The sequence below is a fragment of the Sinocyclocheilus rhinocerous genome, unplaced genomic scaffold, assembly GCF_001515625.1.
Source record: "Sinocyclocheilus rhinocerous isolate Xijiao unplaced genomic scaffold, SAMN03320098_v1.1 scaffold2116, whole genome shotgun sequence".
Lineage (NCBI taxonomy): Eukaryota > Metazoa > Chordata > Actinopteri > Cypriniformes > Cyprinidae > Sinocyclocheilus > Sinocyclocheilus rhinocerous.
Genome location: NW_015623486.1, coordinates 492,554 through 515,000, shown reverse-complemented (window position 1 = coordinate 515,000; position 22,447 = coordinate 492,554). Strand labels below are relative to the sequence as shown.

General features: G+C 36.0%; 1 protein-coding gene across 1 annotated transcript in view; it reads right to left on the bottom strand.

The window, feature by feature from the left end:
- dnah3 (dynein axonemal heavy chain 3) overlaps positions 1-22,447 on the bottom strand; it is a 49,273-nt gene that overhangs the window by 18,298 nt on the left and 8,528 nt on the right. Inside the window, exons 8-49 of the mRNA XM_016569476.1 lie at positions 20,893-21,018; positions 19,154-19,349; positions 18,473-18,652; positions 17,935-18,068; positions 17,740-17,836; positions 17,466-17,644; positions 16,387-16,571; positions 16,054-16,177; positions 15,814-15,967; positions 15,440-15,584; positions 14,961-15,172; positions 14,561-14,652; positions 14,311-14,425; positions 13,841-13,957; positions 13,295-13,474; positions 13,047-13,183; positions 12,725-12,926; positions 12,217-12,309; positions 12,031-12,141; positions 11,824-11,938; positions 11,551-11,749; positions 11,110-11,218; positions 10,854-10,967; positions 10,577-10,753; positions 10,283-10,374; positions 9,971-10,190; positions 9,759-9,893; positions 9,270-9,381; positions 8,426-8,667; positions 8,238-8,338; positions 7,844-7,949; positions 7,635-7,764; positions 7,314-7,550; positions 6,915-7,018; positions 5,899-6,193; positions 5,033-5,212; positions 4,819-4,942; positions 4,419-4,575; positions 4,183-4,326; positions 3,062-3,728; positions 1,370-1,535; positions 1,064-1,280 (exon numbers count right to left, since the gene is read on the bottom strand). Coding sequence (XP_016424962.1) covers positions 1,064-1,280; positions 1,370-1,535; positions 3,062-3,728; positions 4,183-4,326; positions 4,419-4,575; positions 4,819-4,942; positions 5,033-5,212; positions 5,899-6,193; positions 6,915-7,018; positions 7,314-7,550; positions 7,635-7,764; positions 7,844-7,949; positions 8,238-8,338; positions 8,426-8,667; positions 9,270-9,381; positions 9,759-9,893; positions 9,971-10,190; positions 10,283-10,374; positions 10,577-10,753; positions 10,854-10,967; positions 11,110-11,218; positions 11,551-11,749; positions 11,824-11,938; positions 12,031-12,141; positions 12,217-12,309; positions 12,725-12,926; positions 13,047-13,183; positions 13,295-13,474; positions 13,841-13,957; positions 14,311-14,425; positions 14,561-14,652; positions 14,961-15,172; positions 15,440-15,584; positions 15,814-15,967; positions 16,054-16,177; positions 16,387-16,571; positions 17,466-17,644; positions 17,740-17,836; positions 17,935-18,068; positions 18,473-18,652; positions 19,154-19,349; positions 20,893-21,018 — 6,922 coding nt within the window. The remainder of the gene's footprint in view (positions 1-1,063; positions 1,281-1,369; positions 1,536-3,061; positions 3,729-4,182; positions 4,327-4,418; positions 4,576-4,818; positions 4,943-5,032; positions 5,213-5,898; positions 6,194-6,914; positions 7,019-7,313; positions 7,551-7,634; positions 7,765-7,843; positions 7,950-8,237; positions 8,339-8,425; positions 8,668-9,269; positions 9,382-9,758; positions 9,894-9,970; positions 10,191-10,282; positions 10,375-10,576; positions 10,754-10,853; positions 10,968-11,109; positions 11,219-11,550; positions 11,750-11,823; positions 11,939-12,030; positions 12,142-12,216; positions 12,310-12,724; positions 12,927-13,046; positions 13,184-13,294; positions 13,475-13,840; positions 13,958-14,310; positions 14,426-14,560; positions 14,653-14,960; positions 15,173-15,439; positions 15,585-15,813; positions 15,968-16,053; positions 16,178-16,386; positions 16,572-17,465; positions 17,645-17,739; positions 17,837-17,934; positions 18,069-18,472; positions 18,653-19,153; positions 19,350-20,892; positions 21,019-22,447) is intronic.

Here is a 22,447-nt window from a genome sequence, read left to right as displayed (position 1 = left end):
GGGGCGTGTTAGAACGAGCTGTTTTAGGTAGGCGTGGTTGACTCTTAACTTTTATAAAGAATATCTCTTTGGATTTGAGACTTTAGTCTTTGCAACTTTACAGATCTTCTTTATGCACCAAGAGCTTGTAACACTCCAAAGAGAAAGGAAAAATTTAAATTGCATCATATGACCCCTTTAATAAACAGTTTGAAAATGTATATTTTTTTATTTAAAAAATTTGAGAGAAAAATCAAATATTTACAATTTAAATATAAATAACAAACAATTATGGCAAAATGATAAAAAATTATATTGTGGTATACAATTGTAAATTAATAATTAAAATTCAGCGGGTAAAATAAGTGTTGAACACATCACCATTTTTCTCAGTAAATATATTTCTAAAGGTGTTGTTGACATGAAATTTTCACCAGATGCAGGGCTCTACAGTGCGACCATTTCAGTCGCATTTGCGACTGAAAACTACTGCGTGCGACTATGAAAAAATATTTAGGCAAGATTTGAAGACTGTTTGTGTGGAGGAATGGGCCAAAATCACACCGACTAGTTTCTCCATACAGGAGGCGTCTTGAAGCTCTCATTACCAACAAAGGCTTTTGTACAAAGTAATAAATAAATTTCAGTATGCATGTTCAATATTTTTTCCCTGGGTCATTCCATTTTATTACACAGAACTTAATTTCTGAACTTATTTGTTTTGTTTTCTTTGTATGTATGGATTACTTGGATTGTTACCGAGATCTGGTGAAATTTTCATGTCAACAGCACCTTTAGAAAAATATTTACTGAGAAAAATGGTGACGTGTTCAATACTTATTTTACCCGCTGTTTATAGATAGAGAGAGAGTGTAAATATTTGATTTTCAATCAAATTTTTTCTCACTAAACTCACAGACATAAAAGATAGATATCAAGATTGTACATTAACAGAACAGAATTAATTATATGTATTGTATGTATTTCAGGACATGTATTACAACACTGATTGCAGATGAACATAAAGAAGAATAAAGAGAGTATTATGAAATGACTGATGAAGCGTTCGCATTTTCCATCTCACCTGAGAGGCAGCAAAGTCAAGTTTCTGCAAGCCGATTATGTATCGATTCCTGAGCTCATTCACCTCACTGCGTTTGGAGTTAAGCAAGACTTTAAAGGTCAGGATGAGCTCCAGGTAGGAAGTAGGAGTCACGTAATTATGTCTGCGCAGCTGGGAGTAGTAGCGCTCAGACAACTCTCTGACACTCTCCTGGAACATCTTACACATTTCCACCACCCTGAGAATAAAGCAAAACTGACAATGTAAGTCTTTATATCTGAACACAATCAACTGTTAAAGGAAATAAATGCAGGCTCATGTCCGCACTCCATCCTGATGTTGTCTTCCATGTCCAAATCCTCAAGGAACTTGTTGGCGACCATCTCCAGAGCGTCTTTGGGCCAGGCCTGAAACCAGTCTATGGTGCAGCAGTTAATCAAAGATGGGAACATCCTCAGACGATTGCGGAAGCCTTCCCCTATTGGGCTCATTGCTATTGGACAAACATGAAAACAGTTTTACACAAGCTTACAGAAGTATACACCAAAATATTTTATATATATGTTTATATATTATTTGTATATATTTATAATATATTTACATCTGTTTATATTATGTAAATATGTCTGCTGTTTTTGTTTTGTGTATATGTTAAGTTTCTGCTTATGTTGGACAGTACACTCCTGTAATATTTTTAATCTCAGAGAGGTTTTTCTCCTTGTTAAATGAATATAAACATAAATAGTAGTTAAATAAATATAATATAATATAATTAGGGCTGTTAGTTGATTAAAAATTTTAATCTAATTAATTACATGATGTGTCGATTAATTAATCAAATTAATCGCAAAATAAATTTGACTGAAATTACCCAACAAAAGATTATTTACAGCTATTTTTGTGTTAAATGCATTTATTTGCATTTTATTGCTCTTTTGTTGGTTTTCATTGCTTCTATTGTCCTCATTTGTAAGTCGCTTTGGATAAAAGCATCTACTAAATGTAAATGTAAATGAGAAAGTATCAAGCAGACATTACAAATTGTAACTTAGGAAGAAATATTTTATCTGATTCAACAAAAAAAATTTTATTACACAAACATTTAGGCTACAACATCTTAACATAAACTATGGAACATAAAAGAAGATAATTTGAGAAACATCTCAGTATTTTTTGTTCATACAATGAAAGTCATTGGTAACCAAAACAGCTTAGTTACCAACAGTGTTCAAAATATCTTCTTTTATGTTCCACAAAAGAAAGGTTTGAAACAACGAGTAAATGATGAAAAAATTACATTTTTGGGGAGAACTATCCCTTTAATGTTTTCATTATTATTATTATGATACTCTAAATAAGAAACTACATCTGCCAGCAGGTGGCGGTAAATGTCTTCATTCGATTCGTTCAAACGGCTGATTCATTCAGGAATTCAGTAAATGACTCTCTTAATGAATGGGGCTTTGAATCATTGATTCACACGATTCGTTCAAATTGCGGATTTTTTTCAGAAACTAAACACCTCTGTGTTGCTCGAAGACGTGCAAGACAATTCTGTTGTGACTTTAAAGGTAATATGTTCTCTGCAAAATTGAGCAAAAACACAATGTTGTGTTTAAAATAGAACACAATATAAACTTATTTACTGAACTGTTGTATAAAATCCCATTTAAACTCATATTTGGGACAAAATCAGTACTCGTGTGATATTGCTCTTCCTGCTCGTGTGTATGATACCGTATGATATAAATATGAGACAAAAACTTTTTTTTGGGACATTTTTTGCCCCAGTATCTTGAATTGTAGGGCATAACTGCTTTTATGGAGTTGTTGCCCTGCATCATATTTGTCAACAGTCAACTGTATGAAATGTAAGATGAAGTACAGGTTTGGGGGCGGGGCGAGTGCGTTAAAATATTTTAATCACGTTATTTTTTCATAACTAATTAATTAAGTTAATGCGTTAAACTGACAGCCCTAAATATAATATAATATAATATAATATAATATAATCAGTACCAAGAACTATATGAAGGTTGGCTTTAACTCTGTCGATAAAGAAGTTGTACATGGAGAGCGGTGTGACGTCCATCTTCTTCCCTTCCATCTGGGCTATTCCCTGCATTTTTTCGATGACGTCAGCACGCTCGTCTGCTGGGAAGATGTTTGGCACGTCTCCTGTGTTCAGCAGCATGTTGATGTCCTCAACGAAGGCTTCGTCCTTGATCTGGTTGTCGCTAAAGAGAAACGTAGTTTTCTTCCCCTCTATCCCAGCTTTCAGCATCAGGTGCTTCAGATTGTCACGCCAGTCCGACATGCTGTAGTTCTTGGTCAGTTCGATCTGGAACAGCTCGTAGTCATTGATGAAGGTGGCGAGTTTGGTGGTGCTCTGTCGCCCCGATCCGCCGATGCCGACCAGCAGCAGGTGGCCGTTGTCTTGTTTCAGCACACGGCAGATTCGTGAGATGTGTTCGATGGCGAACTGAAACATGACGAGGTTCATGGGCGCTTTGCTGATGTTATTAAACTCCCTGAGGTAGAAATCCATCACCTCCGTTAATGTACTCAGATCTGTGATCTCGTCGTACGGTTTACTGGCCGAGTCTGGTTTGGCGTAGTCACCAAAAAACAGGCTGCGAATGCTGTCATCTTCAACTTTACCAGACAGAGTGAGATGACTGAGGAGCTGGATAGGGGAAAAGAGACATCTTATTAAAATAATAATTAAACTAAAGCCAATTTTACTACAAGAGATACTAGATAACCAGATCAATTTTATTTAAAGTTTCCCTTGAAAAAGAATGAAAAATGCCCAGGTCATATTTCACCTCAAAGTTAAAAGAAAGAAATAACTTAATTTTCTTAAAAAACAAAAAAAACTTTTATAAATAATTTATCAATACATTTTTTTTTCATTTGATTAATTTTTTACAAATATTTCACAATGTAGCATTACCCTTTTTTTTTTTTTTTTTTTTAAATATGCAGATGGCCTTTTTTGACAATGTTAAAGTTTTTCAAAAATATATTCATTACTTTTTAATTTTTTTAATAAATTATTTATCAGTATTTTTATTTATTTGAATCATTTTTATAATTTTTGATTTTGGGGGTGAAATATTTCACAATGTAGCTATTACCTTATCGATGCTTTGTTTGAAATATTCTGCTGTCCTTTCTTTCACAATGTTAAAAAATTTCTCTCTGTCGTCATTATCAATCAGTCGATCGTAAAACACGCGATACACCTCATGGATCCATAAGCGGATTAGTTTATCACCTTCCTGATAAAAAGAAGCACAAAACTCATATTATGAAAACTATTTACTATATGTACTTTGCCTTTACATAGAAATATACCTGTGTGTATGCTTACCTGCATGTTTGTTGATGGACAGAGCATTACGCCCCTAATCACCCTCGAAAAATCTCGCAGATTGAAAATATAATGAGATTTAGATGGTGTTGGGAGGAAACTCTCGATTGCATCCTTGTATACTGCCATAGTAGCTTGAATCATGATTTTACCCAACCTACAACAAATACACATACACAGAAATATTTAATCATGATTTTCAGCTTGTGTAAAAAAACAGTTACCACACAGTGGCCACAAAAAACTATTTGGACACTTAAAATGTTTTACTCGTAGAGTGTGCTTGTTCTGGTTTTATTCTAAATATATGTCACCAAAATATTGGTTTTATATCTTGATATCTAATGCAATCGCATTGAGATATTTTTATATCAGATTTAAACTTTCTTCATGAACACACCTGTAGAAAGAGGCATCAAAACCATTGCTGAAGTGCCAGTCGGTGATGGATGTGAAGATGTTGCTTAGAGTCTCATCATCGAATGTATCAATCGATATAATATTTAGGTGACGTGTAAATCGTCCTGTGAGGGAGGAAAGATGCAAAACAGTCACAAAGAAGAAACTGCACAAGACTATGATTATGTGATGAGCATTTAGGATCAGAGATTTACCTGTAATGTCGTTTCTCCCTCCACCAGGGGGCCCCATAGCAGACATATACAGAACATCCTCAATGTCCAGTCTGGAAGTGTCTTTTTTATCATACCAATGATGATGATCGATCCACTGGCGCAGCAGTTCAATGGGCGGCTGAGCACCGTATATCTCCTTTGCAGGCATATTCAGATCATCTACAGAATGTTTTACAGCGGAAAATTCAAATTTAAAGGAAAGTAGCATAGTAGTTATTAAGTTTATTCACAACTTAATATCTATGAACATAATATGTGCCGCACTTATTAGTTATTTTTAGGTAAAAAAATACCTAGCGCTGTGCCAATACAATCATATATAATTTTAATTTTAGTTAAAGGTTTAGTCATTTTATTGTGTAAAGACGGTTTTACTCGTTGTTGTATCCAATATCAAATTAAAGGAAAGTAGCATGTGATTTATTAGGTTTATTAATAACTTAATCTCTATGAACATAATATGTGGCACACTGTAATTTAATTACAATTTTGCTCTTTATACAAAAAAAATGTTTTTGTAAAAAGAACAGAAAACATTTACAATACATAGAGCTGTACAAATACAATCGTATATTGTGATTATTTTTCTTATGATACTGCATCAATACCTACATTTTTTATCTTTATTTATGAATTTATTTATCTGTGCATTCATACAATTCTCTAGAGTTTAATTAATACATAAGAACTGAAAGTGCAACCTAAAACTTCTATTTTTTAGGAAAACTTTTTCACAACTTGTGAAACTTTTATTTTATATTTAAAATGACAGAAAAGTAGGTAGCAGGGCTTTAGCTGTTCAATAAATGTACCCAATCAATGTTTGTACTAAATCTACTTCTTACCAACATAGATGATGCATTTCTTCCCCATCGGTGGCCCAAACACGCCCTTGCGGCGGCGGTCCAGCTTAGACATGATGATGTCCTGGGTTTGGTTGGCAGAGGTCCGGGCGGAGAAGTTGATGCAGATGGGAGTGTAGCGCTCCTTGGGAAGCGACATCAGGAAGTTGTTGTTGATCACAGACTTTCCGGTTCCTGTGGGTCCCACGATCAGTATGGGCACCTCATGTGACAGATACGTCCCGAGGAAGAAGAGCTGGCGTGACGTTTCTGCCGTGGGTATGATAAGATCAGACACCTGAGAGAGAGACACAGACATCAAAGAAGGTAGAAAGAGAGTACTTTACCTTGTGAGTACATTACCCTGCGTGATTTTCTTTTGGTTCATTCAACACTCTATATGTTTACTTATGTATTTAGAATGAACATTTAGATTCATTTTTAGAGTTTATGTTTATATTAAAGATTTACTTTTAGATTTAACTTTTATTTTTAATATTTAAATTTATATTTTTATTGCTTTTTTAATACAAGTATATAAAATTGATATTTGAAAACTGTTAAAATTGAAATTTGGTAAAACTGGTCATTTTCTGTTTTTAACTCTAAAAAAAAAATCTAAGAATTTTTTTGCAAAAAATAAATTTACTTATTCTATAAAATGCACAATTATTCCCTAAATACTATTATAGTTTTCATTAATATTTTGAATTTTGTATATATTTAGATTTTTTTGTTGTTGTTTTTATTTCGATTTAAGTTAAATTTTTAGTAACTTTTTGTTTTTTTAAATATGGCTATACAGTTTTATTCATTTTTATTTAAGTTTAAGTTTTAGGTATTTTAGTACATCAAGTTAAAACAAATGAAAATATGAAATGTCATCTGTGGTAACTAGCTGAAATAAAAAAAAGTTTTTTTAAAATATTTTATTTAATTTCAGTTAACAAAAATGTTGGTTTTAGTTGCGGTTTTATAGTTTTAGTTAACGCTAATAACCCTGATTTTTTTTAACTAACTTTTGCGCTGGCAGGTATGACTTTGTCTTCTTTAGTGATGGATTCGGTCCAGTTGTTCCACTGACCGGGACCCTGCTTATGGAAATAATAATCATAGACGGTGCCTGTGTGGAGAACAGAACAAACAGACAGCAGACAAGATTCATAAACATGTTTTTAAAATGATTGTATATGACTCTTAGCATTGACTTTTGGTTTTATCAGGTTCTTATGCATAAAAATATCCTCTGTTGGAATCCACTAAAAAGTTAATAATCCACAGGAACTGAGAATAGGAATTATGAGAAAATAGTTACATATTTTGCTTGGGCCTGGGAATCACAATTGTCTTATATTTACAGATTTTCCATGACCATAGAAACCCTGTCATTAAAAGTCAACCAAAAACATTATGTAGACCTCTCTCTGGGAACACGTTGCTCTTGGTGAGTTTCACACCCTGGGGTCGCTGGTGATCGGTGTTTGTGCCCATGATAAGGTTTCGGTAGAAGATGTCAAACTTCTTCCTGCTGTTGCCGTTGATGGTTCCTCCCAAACTCCAGACCACAGCGAACACGAACAGGGCCTGAAGCCACAGCGTCACCTGCTGACTCGTCATAGATTCTGCTCCTTCCTGTCCTGACTGAAAAATCTCATCTGCACAATAAAATGTGACATGAGCAAACAGATCCCAAAATGATTGAAGATATGTATAATGTACATATTTTTATGTGCATGTACCTAGTAGGCAGGTATATAGGCACATCAGACTATAGGCCAGGTGAATAGGTGATGTCTGAACTAAGAATCCACACTCATGGTAAATAAAGTCCAAACAAGGTTGAACCAGCCAGTTAAAGAGATCAGTAATCTAAAACAAAACACACACAGGGGATCATTACATTCAGAAATGTTTATTATTTTAACAGCATGTGCACGATCCTTCTCACCAGGGTTCTGTGCTCATCTGCCAGGGTCTCAGGTAATGTGTTCATGTAGGAGTCTCTCAGAGGCATCCAGCCCAACTGATGCGGCTCCATGTAGATCATACCGCATCTAAACATAACACACACACATACACTCTCTATGACAAGACAACAAACACATTGAAATAAAAAAATAAAAAAAACACTTGGAAAGTAAAACCAAAAGCAAATTTTATGCACATATGAATGTAGGGAGAGTCTATTAACAGGATTTTTTGAAATAATTGTATACATTTTATATGTTTAATATAAAAATTAAATATGCTATTGCTAATAAATAAATAAAAAATTGGAAGAAAATGAATGGGCTCTGTATTGTTTTACTTTAACAATGTAGAGCTGAGTGTTCGTTGTTCACCTGCTCACAGTAGCGGGTGACGCCTGCTCCAGATCCGCAGGCTCAAAGATCAGACTCATTTTAGGACTCATCTGAATGATCTCACCACTCATCAGGCACAGCTGTTCAACAGCAAAACACATCAGACACCAGCACTGAACCTCAAGCGCTTCAGACATGTTCACTGCAATATTAAAATGTAAATGTACCTTCTTGTTATCGTCCAAAACGGTGTTCATGTTCTCAATCCAGACCGCGTCGATGGGCCCATCGAATATGATCCACTGGCGGTCGTCTGAGGTGCACTGGGCCTGTTGTCTGAATGAGGTGGCCAAAACTCCGTCTGACCACTCGTGACTCACTGGATCAAAACAGCCATACAGCTGCCCCATAGTGATCGCCTTCGGATTAATGATGCGGAAATCTACCGCAAACTCTTCCATCAGACCTTCTATATAGACAAATAACATACGCACATACTTGGTTATGATTCCATGTCATTTCAGCACATCATATTTGTACACAACTGTTCAAAAATGTAAATAATTTTGAAAAAGATGTGTCTCATGTTCACCAAGGCTGCATTTATTTGATGAAAAATAGAGTAAAAACAGTAATATTGTGAAATATTACTGTAGTTTCAAATAATTGTTTTTTATTTGAATATATTGTAAAATGTAATTTATTGCTGTGATCAAAGCTGAATTTTCAGCATCATTATTCCAGTCTTCAGTGTCACCCCTCAAGAAACATTTTTTTAATTCTCAATGTTGAAAACTGTTTTTGCTGCTTAATATTTTTTGTAGAAACTGTGTTTCACTACTATTCAAAATTTGGATTAGGTTAGATTTTTAAAAGAATTCAGCGCTGCCATTTCACAATATTACAGTTTTTACTGCATTTTTGATCATATAAATGCCATCTTGGTGAGCAGAGAGACTTCTTTTAAAGACATTAAAAATCTTAATTATTCCAAACTTTTAACCGGTAATGTGTATGAACACAAAAAAAAATAATGAAAGAATAAAGAATTAAAATATTATGGATTGATACCCTTATAAAGGTCTCCCAAAGCTCCAGCCAGAACTTTATAAGCTGAAGTTTTTCCACCCATAGGCTCGCCAACAATCATGAAGCCGTGTCTGACCAGCATCATCTCGTACACCTGCACATACGATAAAATTGATCAACTGATTACTTTTTTCATTTAACAGTTTCAGCTATAAAAACAAGCCTCAGTTCTTACAATATTATAAAATATAGCTTTTCTTTTTGTAAGAACTTCAAATACAGCTCACCCAATCAGATTATAGTGTTTAAACTGAATTTTATTTACATTTACATTTAGTCATTTAGCAGACTAAATAATTAGCACAGAATTTAATAATAGTTTTATATTTAAAATAGCAGTGCTCAAATATAAACTACCTTCTAAATGTTTAAATCTAAAGGTAAAATTTGAGAAAACAAAGAAATATTAATGATTATAAAGACGTGACAGATTGAGTAGATAGATGAAATGGCATTGAGCAGATTCTGTACTTGTATAATTTTGCCAATGAACCACGGTACAGGCTGCAGTTTCATCTTGGCGATGTTGTCATCCAAAGCTTTTAACAGTAACTCATAATCTGGTTTGGGCAGCACCACTCCAGGAAACAGATCAGTGATGATTCCCTAAAACACACACAAACACAAATCAATAACCACATGCAAAGTCATACAAAATGAATATGTAATTGGCATCTACACACCTGAAACAGTGGTAAATCCTGCGCGAGGAACTTGGCCATGTTGACATCCATGAGAGCTCTGAGCAGCAAAACGCTCTCGTCCTCTTCTGGGTATTTGAGTTTCAGGTTTCCCGCCGCAGTCAGGACTGATTTTACCGCACGCATCCCATAATCGTAGTGTGGTTGAGACGAGAGCTGCTCAGAGCACAAGCGATACGTCGCCACGATCTTCTGAGCCAGGCTGGAAAACACAAAACAAAGTGAAACAACTGGAATCTTTTCCGCAAAATTAAATATGAATTAGTTTAACTGTTTGACTAGAAATTATTTTACCTCCGGGATGCTGTGAATCCCATCGAATAAAGTGATATCTCTCCAATCAGTCCATAATCTGGAACCATCATTGCAACTGTACGGAACAAAGCCTACAAACATGCAAATACATACACACAAAACTTAAATAAATATATAAATGAATGAATAAATGAATGAATGGACCATGGCATAAGAAAACAATTTCCCGTAAAACTCTAATTTATCTCAAAATGAGCCAAAAAAACAGGAAGCAAAGTTACAAGATGGTGTATTTCTCTGAAATTGTGCATGAGCGTGTTTGTTTTTGGTTACTTTCAGGTTATCAGGCAGCTCTGCTCTGCCTGCGTATCCTGGGTTCATGGTGATAAACACACAGCAGGTCGGATTGAGAGAGAGCTCGGTTCCCTCGAACATAAACGTCTTCATGTTTCGCATTATGGCCTGCTGAATACTCAAAATCTGCTGGGCGACCACAGACAACACCTCTACCTGACAGAGTGCAACAAACAAGGAGAGACAAACTAATAATTGTTAACTATAAAATAGTATTAGTTTAATTTACTAATTTGGCTGTCACATCATTACCGACCTCTATCCGGTTGAACTCGTCGAAACATGCCCACGCTCCGGACTGTGCTAGACCCTTGAAAAATTTACTCATCGCTTTGTAGTCCAGACCATCAGAACAGTTGAACACCACACACTAAACACACATTTACACACACACTTACATTTGTCACTTACATACAATAAAATGAACTTATCAGAATAACCTGAACCAGCATAATCAGTGTTTAGACTGAAATAGTAGCTTTATATATGTCATAAAAAAATATTGTGAGCACCTGTTTGGCGAGCGCTTTGGCCAGATCTTTGGTCGTCTCTGTTTTTCCAGTTCCCGCAGGACCTTCTGGAGCTCCGCCAAGATTCAGCTTCAGAGCGCCCATCAGAGTCCTGTGGACCAATCAGCATTCAGTAGGTATGTTTACATGCACTTTTTTTCTATCAGTCTTTTTTTTCTACAAAGAGAAAGTCTGAATTTGTGTCTGAAGTAAATATTTAGTAAATATCGACTGACCAGTTTGTAACACATAAATAAATGTACTCATGTTCATATGTTGTAAAACGTATGAAAAGCTCTGCCTCATGGCACTGACGTATGCAAGATATTTTTGAATCCGATTGAGAAAACAGTCTCTGTACTTGTATTCTTCACAATGGCATTTAAAATGATCATAATGAAATATTACCAAACGCATGCTAACACAGATTATATGTCAGAGCACCTGTAGCAGCGGTCAGTTAGTGGTGTTATGACCAGACGTGGTGAGTTGCCAAGATATTCGTATCCGTATCTGATCACGGTGGTGATCATCCGCAGCATGACCTCTCCGTCCTCCCAGAAATACCGCAGCTGGGAAATCCACTGGAAATCATTTAGAGACGAAACACCATCCTGTGCCAGCTTGCACACAACATCACGTGCTGCACGGGATAAAGAGGCAAAGCTCATGAACTATACAGACAATACAGAGACAACATGCCAGAATGACACTTACCATGAACATCAATGACAATAAGAGCTCCCAGAGTCATCCTGGCGCCACCTGGCAACTTCCCTCTTACCAGCTCGACTATATCAGCGATCTGAGCATTACTCTGTTCAACATAAGCCTGAAACACATGCAAACACAATATTTATACTTTCTGACCAGCTCCACTCAATCAAATCTGCTCTGAATGAGTTTGTGTGCACTTGTGCTCACAGGAAGAGTGTTGTTCTGTATGGCGTCAGATACTTCACTGGTCCAGAAGATACAGGACGCACAGATCACGACCTGACCAGGCCACAGCAGCACCCACTTCTTCCTGGGCATCTGAAACAAGCAGAATCAAACACACGTGATGGGCTGATCGTATTGTACATGTGCAGTGTTTGTGTGTGATTATACCTCTGAATACTGCTCCATTCCTTGTTTTATGACGCCTCTGATGCTCATCAGCATTGTGTTTTCAACCTGCAGAAGCCACTTCTCAACCATTCCCTAAAAACATGATACAAGTTTGAAAACGTGGGTAAATTCTCATGACGATTAATCACTTTTCCCCTGAAAGTTCTCATTACTACAATACATTTTGTTTAAATCTTATTAATCTCAACTTTTAAAAACATGCAAAGCGATGATTTTATTTAAATGAACATATTAAAGACTGTACAACAATTATGTACAAATACTGTAAAATTATATTTAAATTATATATACATTTTTGACATTATGGTTTTGAGAATTGTGAGGAAAATGTTAGAAAAATAATGTCACAATGCACAAAAATCTTAATGGTCCTAAAACAAGGCTTCATGTTTTCATGGAGCATATCCATAGAGTTTAGCTATCTATTTTAGGTAAAAATGTATATAAATAAAGGAAACAGCATATTTCAGGCATACTCCATCTGTACCTTGGCTTTAGCTGGGTAGATGGTCTCTATTAAGGGAACAATCTCTTTCTCTGAGCTGATCATTCCAGTGATCTCCAGATCAGGGGTGAATTCTAGCTTAGCGATGCCCTCAAAACACTTCTTAAGATGAGGCTGGACACGCAGCGGATCCTTCGTCTCAGACAAGATCTCCAACATCTCATCATTAGACAGGAAGAAAAACCTAGACAGTGAGAAATAAAGTTTAAGAGACCAATGACTAATAGTGACTCTGAACACTAAACTGAGATACAAGAAGGTGTTATAACATCATTAAGAGTTAGATCTGAAAGTTTAATCGTACCGAGGGAAGAAGAGTCTCTTTGCTTCCAGGTATGAGTTCAGACCCTGCTGTATTTCCTCCAGGAAAGTGTTGGACTCCTGAAGGCGACCCGACATGTTGGGCTGCTCTGTGGCCACCAGCGCACGTGTGTCCTTCAACTGTTAAAACATTTAACACGAATATGAACATCTTGTTTATTTATTGATCATTAGTTGTTGCTGGTCATTAGTTGTAGATACAGTGATACAGCTAATACCGATCACACACACCGCTTCAGCGACAATGTTTTTCCAGTAACTGTCTACGATGGCAAACTTGCGTCCGTTCTCTGGCATCTGGGCTATGATGTCCTCTGAGCTGAAGATGGGCTCTAGATACATCCACATGCTTTGACACTGCAACATCGCATCCAATATATCCTGTATGCTCTGCAACTTCTCCTCCCAGGTCTAAAGAGAGACAAAGCAACAGAACTATATAAAGGGTCAAGGTTCATATTATTATCATTTGATATGGTCATGTTATTTAAGTTATTTACATCATATTATTTACAGGATCATACTGTATCGTGTACAACTAAAAAACAGAATATTTTTATTGTGCAGAACTAAACTGCACAAGTTGTTGTGGGCGCTGTTGTTACTCATTCCATGAAAAGCTTTAATCATAATAGAAGTTATTTACATAAAGATTTCTTAAAGGTACACTAGTACAGTCAAAAATAGCCATGAAAAACTGATTTTGTGGCAGGAAATAAATGGACTTGATTAGTAAAATTAAAATGGTTTTAACACAAATCTGTGCAAGTTATGAACCTTTGCATCGGCCTCGATTGGCTTGATGAATGGAGATCCTCTCATAGTCTGAGTCTTGATAATGTGATCGTCCAACAGCAGCTGAATATCATCTACTGCCGATAAAACACTTGTACCCTTTATGGACAAATATACATGCACAAATGCATAATAAGACAGAGAGAAAGAGAGAAGAATAATTTTTTTTAAATAAACAGTAGCTTTATATAACAAGCAAAGTCATTTTAATGATAATAATTTTTTATGTATCAGTAGTGATGCACCAAAATGTTTTTTTCCCTTAAACACTGAGTTTCATTTAGCTAAAAATCTAAATCGAGAATAAATTATATTTAACAATAAATTAACCAAATGTATTTAATAATCAACACTCAAATAAGAACAGAATTGTATATAAACATTTAAATTACATAAAATTTAAATAGCCAGTTTTATATCAACTTTCAAACACACATTAAAGTGTGTTTTACCGTGTCCTTATACGGGGAAAACCCAAAGCGGAGCTCAGCCCACTCTTGTTTCATTTTCTCCAGAGACTTTTCCAGAGAGAATTCCTTACTTGCGGAAGCACCGATTTCTTCCAGCCTGCAGACAGAGAGAGATTCATAAAAGAGTCAATCTGACACATTCAGATTCACACTGCACTGAGCAACATGGTTTCACAAATAATACGTTTTTTACAACCACAAATAATTTTCGATTGTCAAAGATCAGCCTTACTTGTCTGAATACTCTGAAAATCCGAGCTCCACCATCTTGAGGAGTGGGGTGTCCTTGTCCGGCTTAACATCAAATCCCACTATATTACTGATCTGATATCAGCCCAAAAAAATATATAGAAAAATTTGCATGCATCAAAACGAGTAAATGCAACTTTAATGGCAAATATAAACAGTAACAAAAGCAACAAAAAAAAGAGAAAAAAAAGGAATACATAAGACCTAAATTGAAGGACTAAATCAGTGAATAACTGTTTAAACCAGTACATATGCCTGAACTGTTCAGAAGAATCGATTCACTAAAATGATTCAAAATGTCAAATGTGACTGTTCCTGTAAACGCCTGTGAGTGGGTTTCACTGACAGAGATCAATAAAGCTTTGTGTATATTACTGTCATACCATCTCCCAGTGTCTGTCCTTCAGGCCTGGATTGCAGATAGTTGTCAGAATGGGAAGGTGTTGTTTGAATTTGTCAATCTTTTTCTTGAAGTTTTCTGTGACACGCCCGGGAGACGTCCGATCTGAGAAGATCTTTGTGAGTTTGTACATGGTGCGCCACATGTTTCCCAACTCCTCTGATACCGTTTCTGCATTCAGTTGCTGGAATGGACCTTGAGAGCGCATGCACAAGACATGAAAACACACACACACACACACACACACACATACAATCGCATGTTAAACTAATGTTCAATGTCACTGCTTTAGATGCTTTGAAACATTTGAGACAGAAAACAAAGCCTGAGACTGAAAAACAACATTGTCTAAAGTGACTAAATTATGTCTTTCTTTATTATACAAATGTTTGCTCAATCAAATGCATTAATTCATGGCTGTGATGTAAAAAGGATCAAGAAATATGACAGCATGTGCTTTACCATTCATCCACACATCAGATTTGGTCTGAAAATCAAGAGCCGTGATCCACAGCTGGTCATACGGCTGTTTTTTGGCCATTATTGTCTGTAAGACTGGAAACTGAGTCTGTTCTTTGTCCAGCAAACCCTCTTCTTTATTAATGCACTGAAATAAATGCACATTTTTACATTCCATTAATATCCACTCATACTTGAAAGACTAAAAGCACATGAACAATTTATATGTATAAGTAATAGTTACACATTTTTTCAATATTGAATGAAATATATGTATAATCAAACTTTTTTCAAATTTTTTTTACCTGCAATGCATGACATACTGTACTTGCAACCATAATTTCATGTTTATTTAATACACAATTTCAAGCACAAACCTCTATCTCTTTGACAGCGGCCTCCAGGCTGACGCTGATCTTATTGAGTTTCTCCACATTGATCTTGCTCTCATCCAAAGTCATCTTTTCTTTCATCTTAAAGATGTCCACCTCTTTTTCCAGGCCCTTCAGCGTCTCTTCCAACTTCCCTATTCTGAGGACGAAACGTGTGATAGCCATCAGACTTGTTTAAGCCGCATATGTTGCGTTTGATGTGTGTGTGTGTATGCGTTTAAGCACCTTTTCATCAGATCGATCTCAGCCTGATCTTTCTGATTGTTCAGTTTATCCTTACTGACTTCAATCGAAGACAGAATCTGTTCAGGCCAGTGGATCAAAGTGCTGAACAACTTCATATCCTCCTCTGTGAAGAGAGAAAGATTTTAAGGGGGTTTTAAAGAAAAAGTGTTCCCACAAATCCCAGACAGCCCCAAATTCAAAGCTAGACTGAGGGACTGTGAGTGAAAACCACATGATTGGTTGAAATATTAGTATTTGTAGTGTATTTGAGTAGTATGGTGTTGCCATAGACACAGTATTTGCATGCACACATTATGCAAAGGATGTTTGTACCTGGAAGAGTGGCGTAGTCGAGCAGGAAGTCGAGTCTCTTGACAGCTTCCTCAATCTCATGGCGGAGTTTGTGTACGGTGACTTCACTTGTGTGTCTCAGGTACTGGTTTAACTCTACCAGCTCCTCTGTGGTACTCAGCTTGCTTGTGATTCTGTCCGTAATCTCATCGTAACGATGGCATATACTAGGAGAGAATAATAAATGTTATATAGCATATATAAATGGTATATGCTATAATATAATACCTCATACATACAAAATGTTTTGTTATTCACAAAAAAGCAGCTAAAAACAATCACTTTTTATTTAACTGATGTGACATATTTCACAAGTTGAATGAGAAAAATAATGGAAAATATTTAAAAAATTAAGGCTCTGCAGGTAAATAGGGTAAAAATTCACCAGATATCACCATACATTCCCCAGTTGATTATTCACAGTACAGGCAATTGTTTTGCATTACAAGTTTCTGAAATGTTATGATAAACATGCAAATGAGGTATTATTTAATTAAATATGTACTATTTTGCAAAAAATACAAAATACAAAATTCAACAAAGAAATCTGAACATCAGTTCTAAATTTTAAATTCACATTTTAGACTTGCGTGTTTTTACAGAGCGGATTTTGGATTTCTCTTTTTACATTCCATAATTTTCACGTTTTTTGGAGAAAAATGTTAAATATATATGAGGTGAATGATATATCAACTCCCTGTAAAAACCTTCTGACTATAGGTACGAATAAAACTGTATAGCTTGCTGTATGTAAATGCTGCTGAAAAGAAGTTTTGTCTGTAGTGTCTTGCTTTAAATGAAGTTGAAATTAGGTGATCCCAGGCGAAAGTTGTTTTATAATCGAAGGAAATAATGACATTTGATGAAAGATTACAAAAACAAATCACTGACTTTTGGAGGTATACTTTTTACATATCAATTTCTCATCACTTACATCTGCTGTATGTAGCAAGGTATTCTGGGTAGTATAGTTTCGACAGAGCTGTATATTAATTACATAGTGACTGATTCATTTGAAAATAATTAATTTCTGAAGAATATTTCAGGCCGTTTCCTCCCACCTCTTGTTGAGTTCTCGGTTCTCCTCCATCACAAATGTTGTGAGAAGATCTACGAGATGGTCTGCCTTGTCACACAGATCTTGGTTCAGGTTCACCGCATCCAGACTGATCAGGGATAGTGGAACAGTCGCATGCAGCGATGCGATCTCCGTCCACAAATTCTGCACACCTGTGATTTTCTACAGGTCACACAGTAGAAACATCTGGCTTTACAAGGAAGCATTTCACCCTTGTGTTATCTATAAGGCTGCGATGCACACACTAGAAAGGCTACCTTAGTAAAGCCCTGCAGTGAGTGTTTGGCTTTAAGGAAGTTCAGTATGTCCTGACGGTCCAGTAAATCAGTGTACTTCTTATACACATCTAGATACCTACACAACACACCACAGATTCACCCACAGACAAACTACAGTGTGATTCAGTCTTAAATTGAAGCTTTTCTACTGGAAAACATTTTATGATAGTGGACCTCTGGGGCCCAACGGTGTTCCTCTGAAAGATCTCTCTGGCTCTGTTCATGATGTCTGTCACCAGCATCTCGTCGTGTCTCACTGAGCGTAGTATTAGAGTTTCTCCCACCTCTGAGAAAAGCTTACACTCCATCTGTAAGAAAACACTTTTCAGGTTTAGGTTTAAAAAATGATGGTTAAAGTGTGCAAAATCCATTGTTCTGCTTTACATTGTGCCTAAACAATTTAATTATAATGGAAACAATCTAGTTTTTGCTGTAGTTTGTGAGTGTATGTGCATAATTTCTGTTAGATGCGCTTTATACTTTCTGTATCTCAGATAATTTTCACTGTTTGTGTGGAAAGAATCTCTTGCCAATGTAAGTAAAGATTCCGAGCCACTTAAGTCTGAAACTTGCAGATGTAAATAATGTGAGAATAAAGAAAACATCAGCAAAATCCCTTGCATCTTCTCACGTTCACCTCAGATAAATTATTGCACTATACTATAACAACAGAAATCATTGGCAAGTCGTTTTTTAGTATATGTGCGTGTACCCGGGGTATGTTGTGGGCGCTGTCGATGATCTGTGTGAATGCATGCTGTATGAGCTCCCAGCAGCTCTCCAATGAAGGTTCAAATGCAATTTTGGGGTCCTCAAGTCTCAATTTCACCAGTAACAATGGACGCTGCGTGTACTTCAGCTCATCAAAATACTCCCCAAAATCATTACCATCCTGCCAGAAAACACATACATATAGTACACACACACATATGTAAACAAATGCACATTTAACATGCACAGAATTGACTCTAAAATCAGTTTGGATGAAGTTCAAATCAATTGTAAAATGTCTAATTTATGCACTAGTGATCTTGCATATTTAACATATAAACATATTTCTACTATAAATAGCTGTTGATTGTCTGTTATTATTATTACTATTATTTTGTTTATTAATTAACGTAATATTTTATTTAAAACTTGTGCCTGTTTTATAAAATCCATAAGATACAGAAGGCAGTATGCTAGAGTGACTTTGCAGTGGTAAAATAACTGTAAAATACAGCCTTCAGTGGCTTGCACTCTCAAAAAGCATGCATCCATAAACAAACAGATATATATGTACATATATACCCATAAATGCACGCACATGCTCAGTAACTAGGTTGTATAACGTCTATAGAGCATCGGTTTAAAAATATTTTAAACATATCAGTGTCACTGGTTTCAGTACCTGATGTAGCTGGAAAAACTGCAGCAGATCCTGCAGCGATGCGACCACCAGACTGCGCAGCTGCAGTGACATCAGAGCAGCCACACTGTAGAAGAGTTTCTGTGCCTTCACCGGGGAGATGCTTGCTTTCTTTGGGACCAGTGGCAACCAGGAGTCTTTAAAGGTCACAAAAAGAGAAGCACAGCGGGGCAGCCAACTACACAACACACACAAACAACAAAGGCAACAGGTGATACATTATTCCTTTCAAAAATATCAAAATTCAGTTCTCGAGTTGGTATGTTCATGATACAAATGAACCAAGTTGATTTATCATTTATTTTCTGTGCTAAAAAGTACAAAATATTCTCAAATGTCTCTAATTTCAAAAGTTAAGGAAGAAAAAGTAATCTCATTGGATAAAATTATTTACATTTCAAATCCATTCAGTAATAAAAGGTCTCTGAAATAAAAAGGTCAAGGATGCATCAGACTGCAATTCACTCTTCCTGCAGTATATCTACTGAACACTTCACACTGATTATTGCTGCAGACACCCTGCGTGTTAAAGCAGGTCCAGATTGCTCTTTATTTCCCCATTGTTCAAACCCTCATTCAGGGCTCGTATTGTGTGCTTGTCTTTGGGTGGTTTGAGGAGACCATGGATACAGAGTTGAGAACAAAGGTAGTCAAGACGAGGAGAACTATTTAAACAACAACACATTCAACCTTATTCAAACACACATTTACCACAGTCCAGTAAATGTTCAGCATATCCCATGAGAGCATCAGGACATTGCTAGTAATTGCTTAAATGGACAAACATCAATTGTTAATATTAGTGTTATATTCTTATCTGTAAATACAAACTTGTTTTGTTTACCCAAGTTACAAACAGGAGCTCTGTTTTGTTTCTGTATCAAATCAATACGTTTGAATGAATGACTCAGAAGACTCATTCATAATGACAGAGTGAGTTGTTTCACCACTGAATGAATCAGTGTTTTTGAGCAATAGTTGAGTGAATGATTCCATTGACTCACTCACTCATAAAGACAAGTCACTTGTTTGTTCCAATGATCAATTACAGTTTTTTAATAATTTTCATGTATTTTTTAAATTTTCATTTTTTTATTTTAGTTAAAGTTGCAGTAATTTTGTTGTGTGTTTATGTCATTATTTATTTTTATTTCAGTTTTAGTTCAAGTTCAACTAAATGAAAATAAGAAACATTGCCTTGGCAACTAACTGATTTTTTTTTACATTTTATTTTATTTCAGTTAACATTAATTTTATTTCAAGTAACAGTTTTTTAACAATTTTTTTTAAGTTATCAAAAACAACTGTGGTTTGTTCATCCTGCATTAATCAGTGTTGATTAATAAATAATTTGAACCACTCAAATGAACCACTCATCAGTGGGTTCATCAGGAATCAGTGTATTTGAACGAATCCGCTGAATAAATGATTCAAATGACTTGTAACTTGCCAGACATACAGCTCTTCCTTTGAGTGCAAGGCGAGCTGTAATTATAGAGCTGGATTCAGGTGACTACAGTGACAGGTTTACAGAGAACATGAGAATGAAACCTACAGACACCAAATATATCATGTGTCTCGCTACGACTTCTCAGTCTGTACTGTTTCCGTTACTGTCCACGGCAGGACGTTATTTAAACCCGACCTCACAAAAAACACAGGTCTGGTGATGTTCTGCACTTGTTTAGAACAGATATATAGATATAGAGGAAATCTCTCACGTGTTAAGCAGTTCATCTCGGGTGTTCTGACACTGTCGCCGCACCAGCTCCTCAAACTCCGCCGGCAAGAGCGGAAGATCGGCTGAGAGCAGATCATCCAAACGCACAAACCGCAGAGACGTGAAACTGTAAAAGAAACATAAAGAGATTAGAAATGGGATCATGATGATTAGGACCCTGATGGAGGAATTACAGTGGTGGCCCAAATTATTAGAACATTAGTATTTTCAATAGCTAAAAAATGGTTTTAACTCAGCTATTTCTATGTTTTGCTGTAGTGTGTCAGTAGGAAATATCAGTTTACATTTCCAAACATCTATTTGCCATTAATTGTAATAATACAGTGAGATTTTTGTTTGCACAAGGAGTCTGACAACAGCCAGTGCTCCACACAGAGATCTGATGTCATCATTATCCAGTCTGTCCGGAATGACATGAAGAAACAGAACAAACTGAGACAGACTAAATCCAGAAGAACTGTGGCAACGTCTCCAAGATGCTTCAAGAAAGCTACCTGCAAAATTATGCGCAACTGCACCGAGGGCAAAAGCTGCTTTAAATGCAAAGGATGGTCATACCAAATGTTGATTACATTTAGTTTTATCCAAAGCAACTTACAGTGCATTCAGGCTATACATTTTTTACCAGTATGTGTGTTCTCTGGGAATTGAACCCACAACCTTTTGCGCTGCTAACGCAATGCTCTACCACTGAGCCACAGGAACAAATAAAAAAATAATAAAAAATCATTCCAGACAGACTGGATGATGATCAGATCAGATCTCTGTGTGGATAGGGCTTGGCGATATGGGCAAAAATTCATATCTCTGTATTTTTTTGGCGATTTGCGATATACGGTATATATCTCGGTATTTTCGTTTTTTTGTATTTGTATTTTTAAAAATCTGTATTTAATATATATGTATTTCACTTACCGCCCAATGTTGTCCAACAAAACAATACATATTAAAGGCTATGAAAACAAATAAAGTGAATTTAACCATGTAAGCCTTTATATTATGTGCATAAAAGGGTTAAAATCACATTTCATTCTAACATTGTAACATTGCAATCTAAAAACAAAAATAAGGCTTTTAAAGTGGAAGTTAAATTCACTAAACTAAAAATTAAAATAAATGAGAACAAAAGCACAGAGTTGTGTTAGGCTATTTTGATTACCCCATTACAGTCACTTTACAGTCAGTGCTATCATAAAAATAGACTTACTTGTAGTTTAGTCTGTGAAGTTTAGCGGAGAATCGCAAAGCAGAAGGCTCATGCACTCCTGACAGCAAAATGGAAATATTTCCATGACTTTCTAACATTTTCAGATGGAGAATATACCAGTGAAATGCAAGTTATGCATTCAGGAAGACAGCACATCTCAAACACATTAAACAGCGCGAGTAGCCTCTAGTGTCTCTGTCAGCGGCACATGCAGCCTTTCTGTGCGTTCACACCGCCGCCGTCGAGAGCGTAAAAAAATCGCTCTGGCCACCCTGCCAACAACGCTGTAGAAAGATTCGTGGACGCTCTGACGCTCTGACGTAGATCG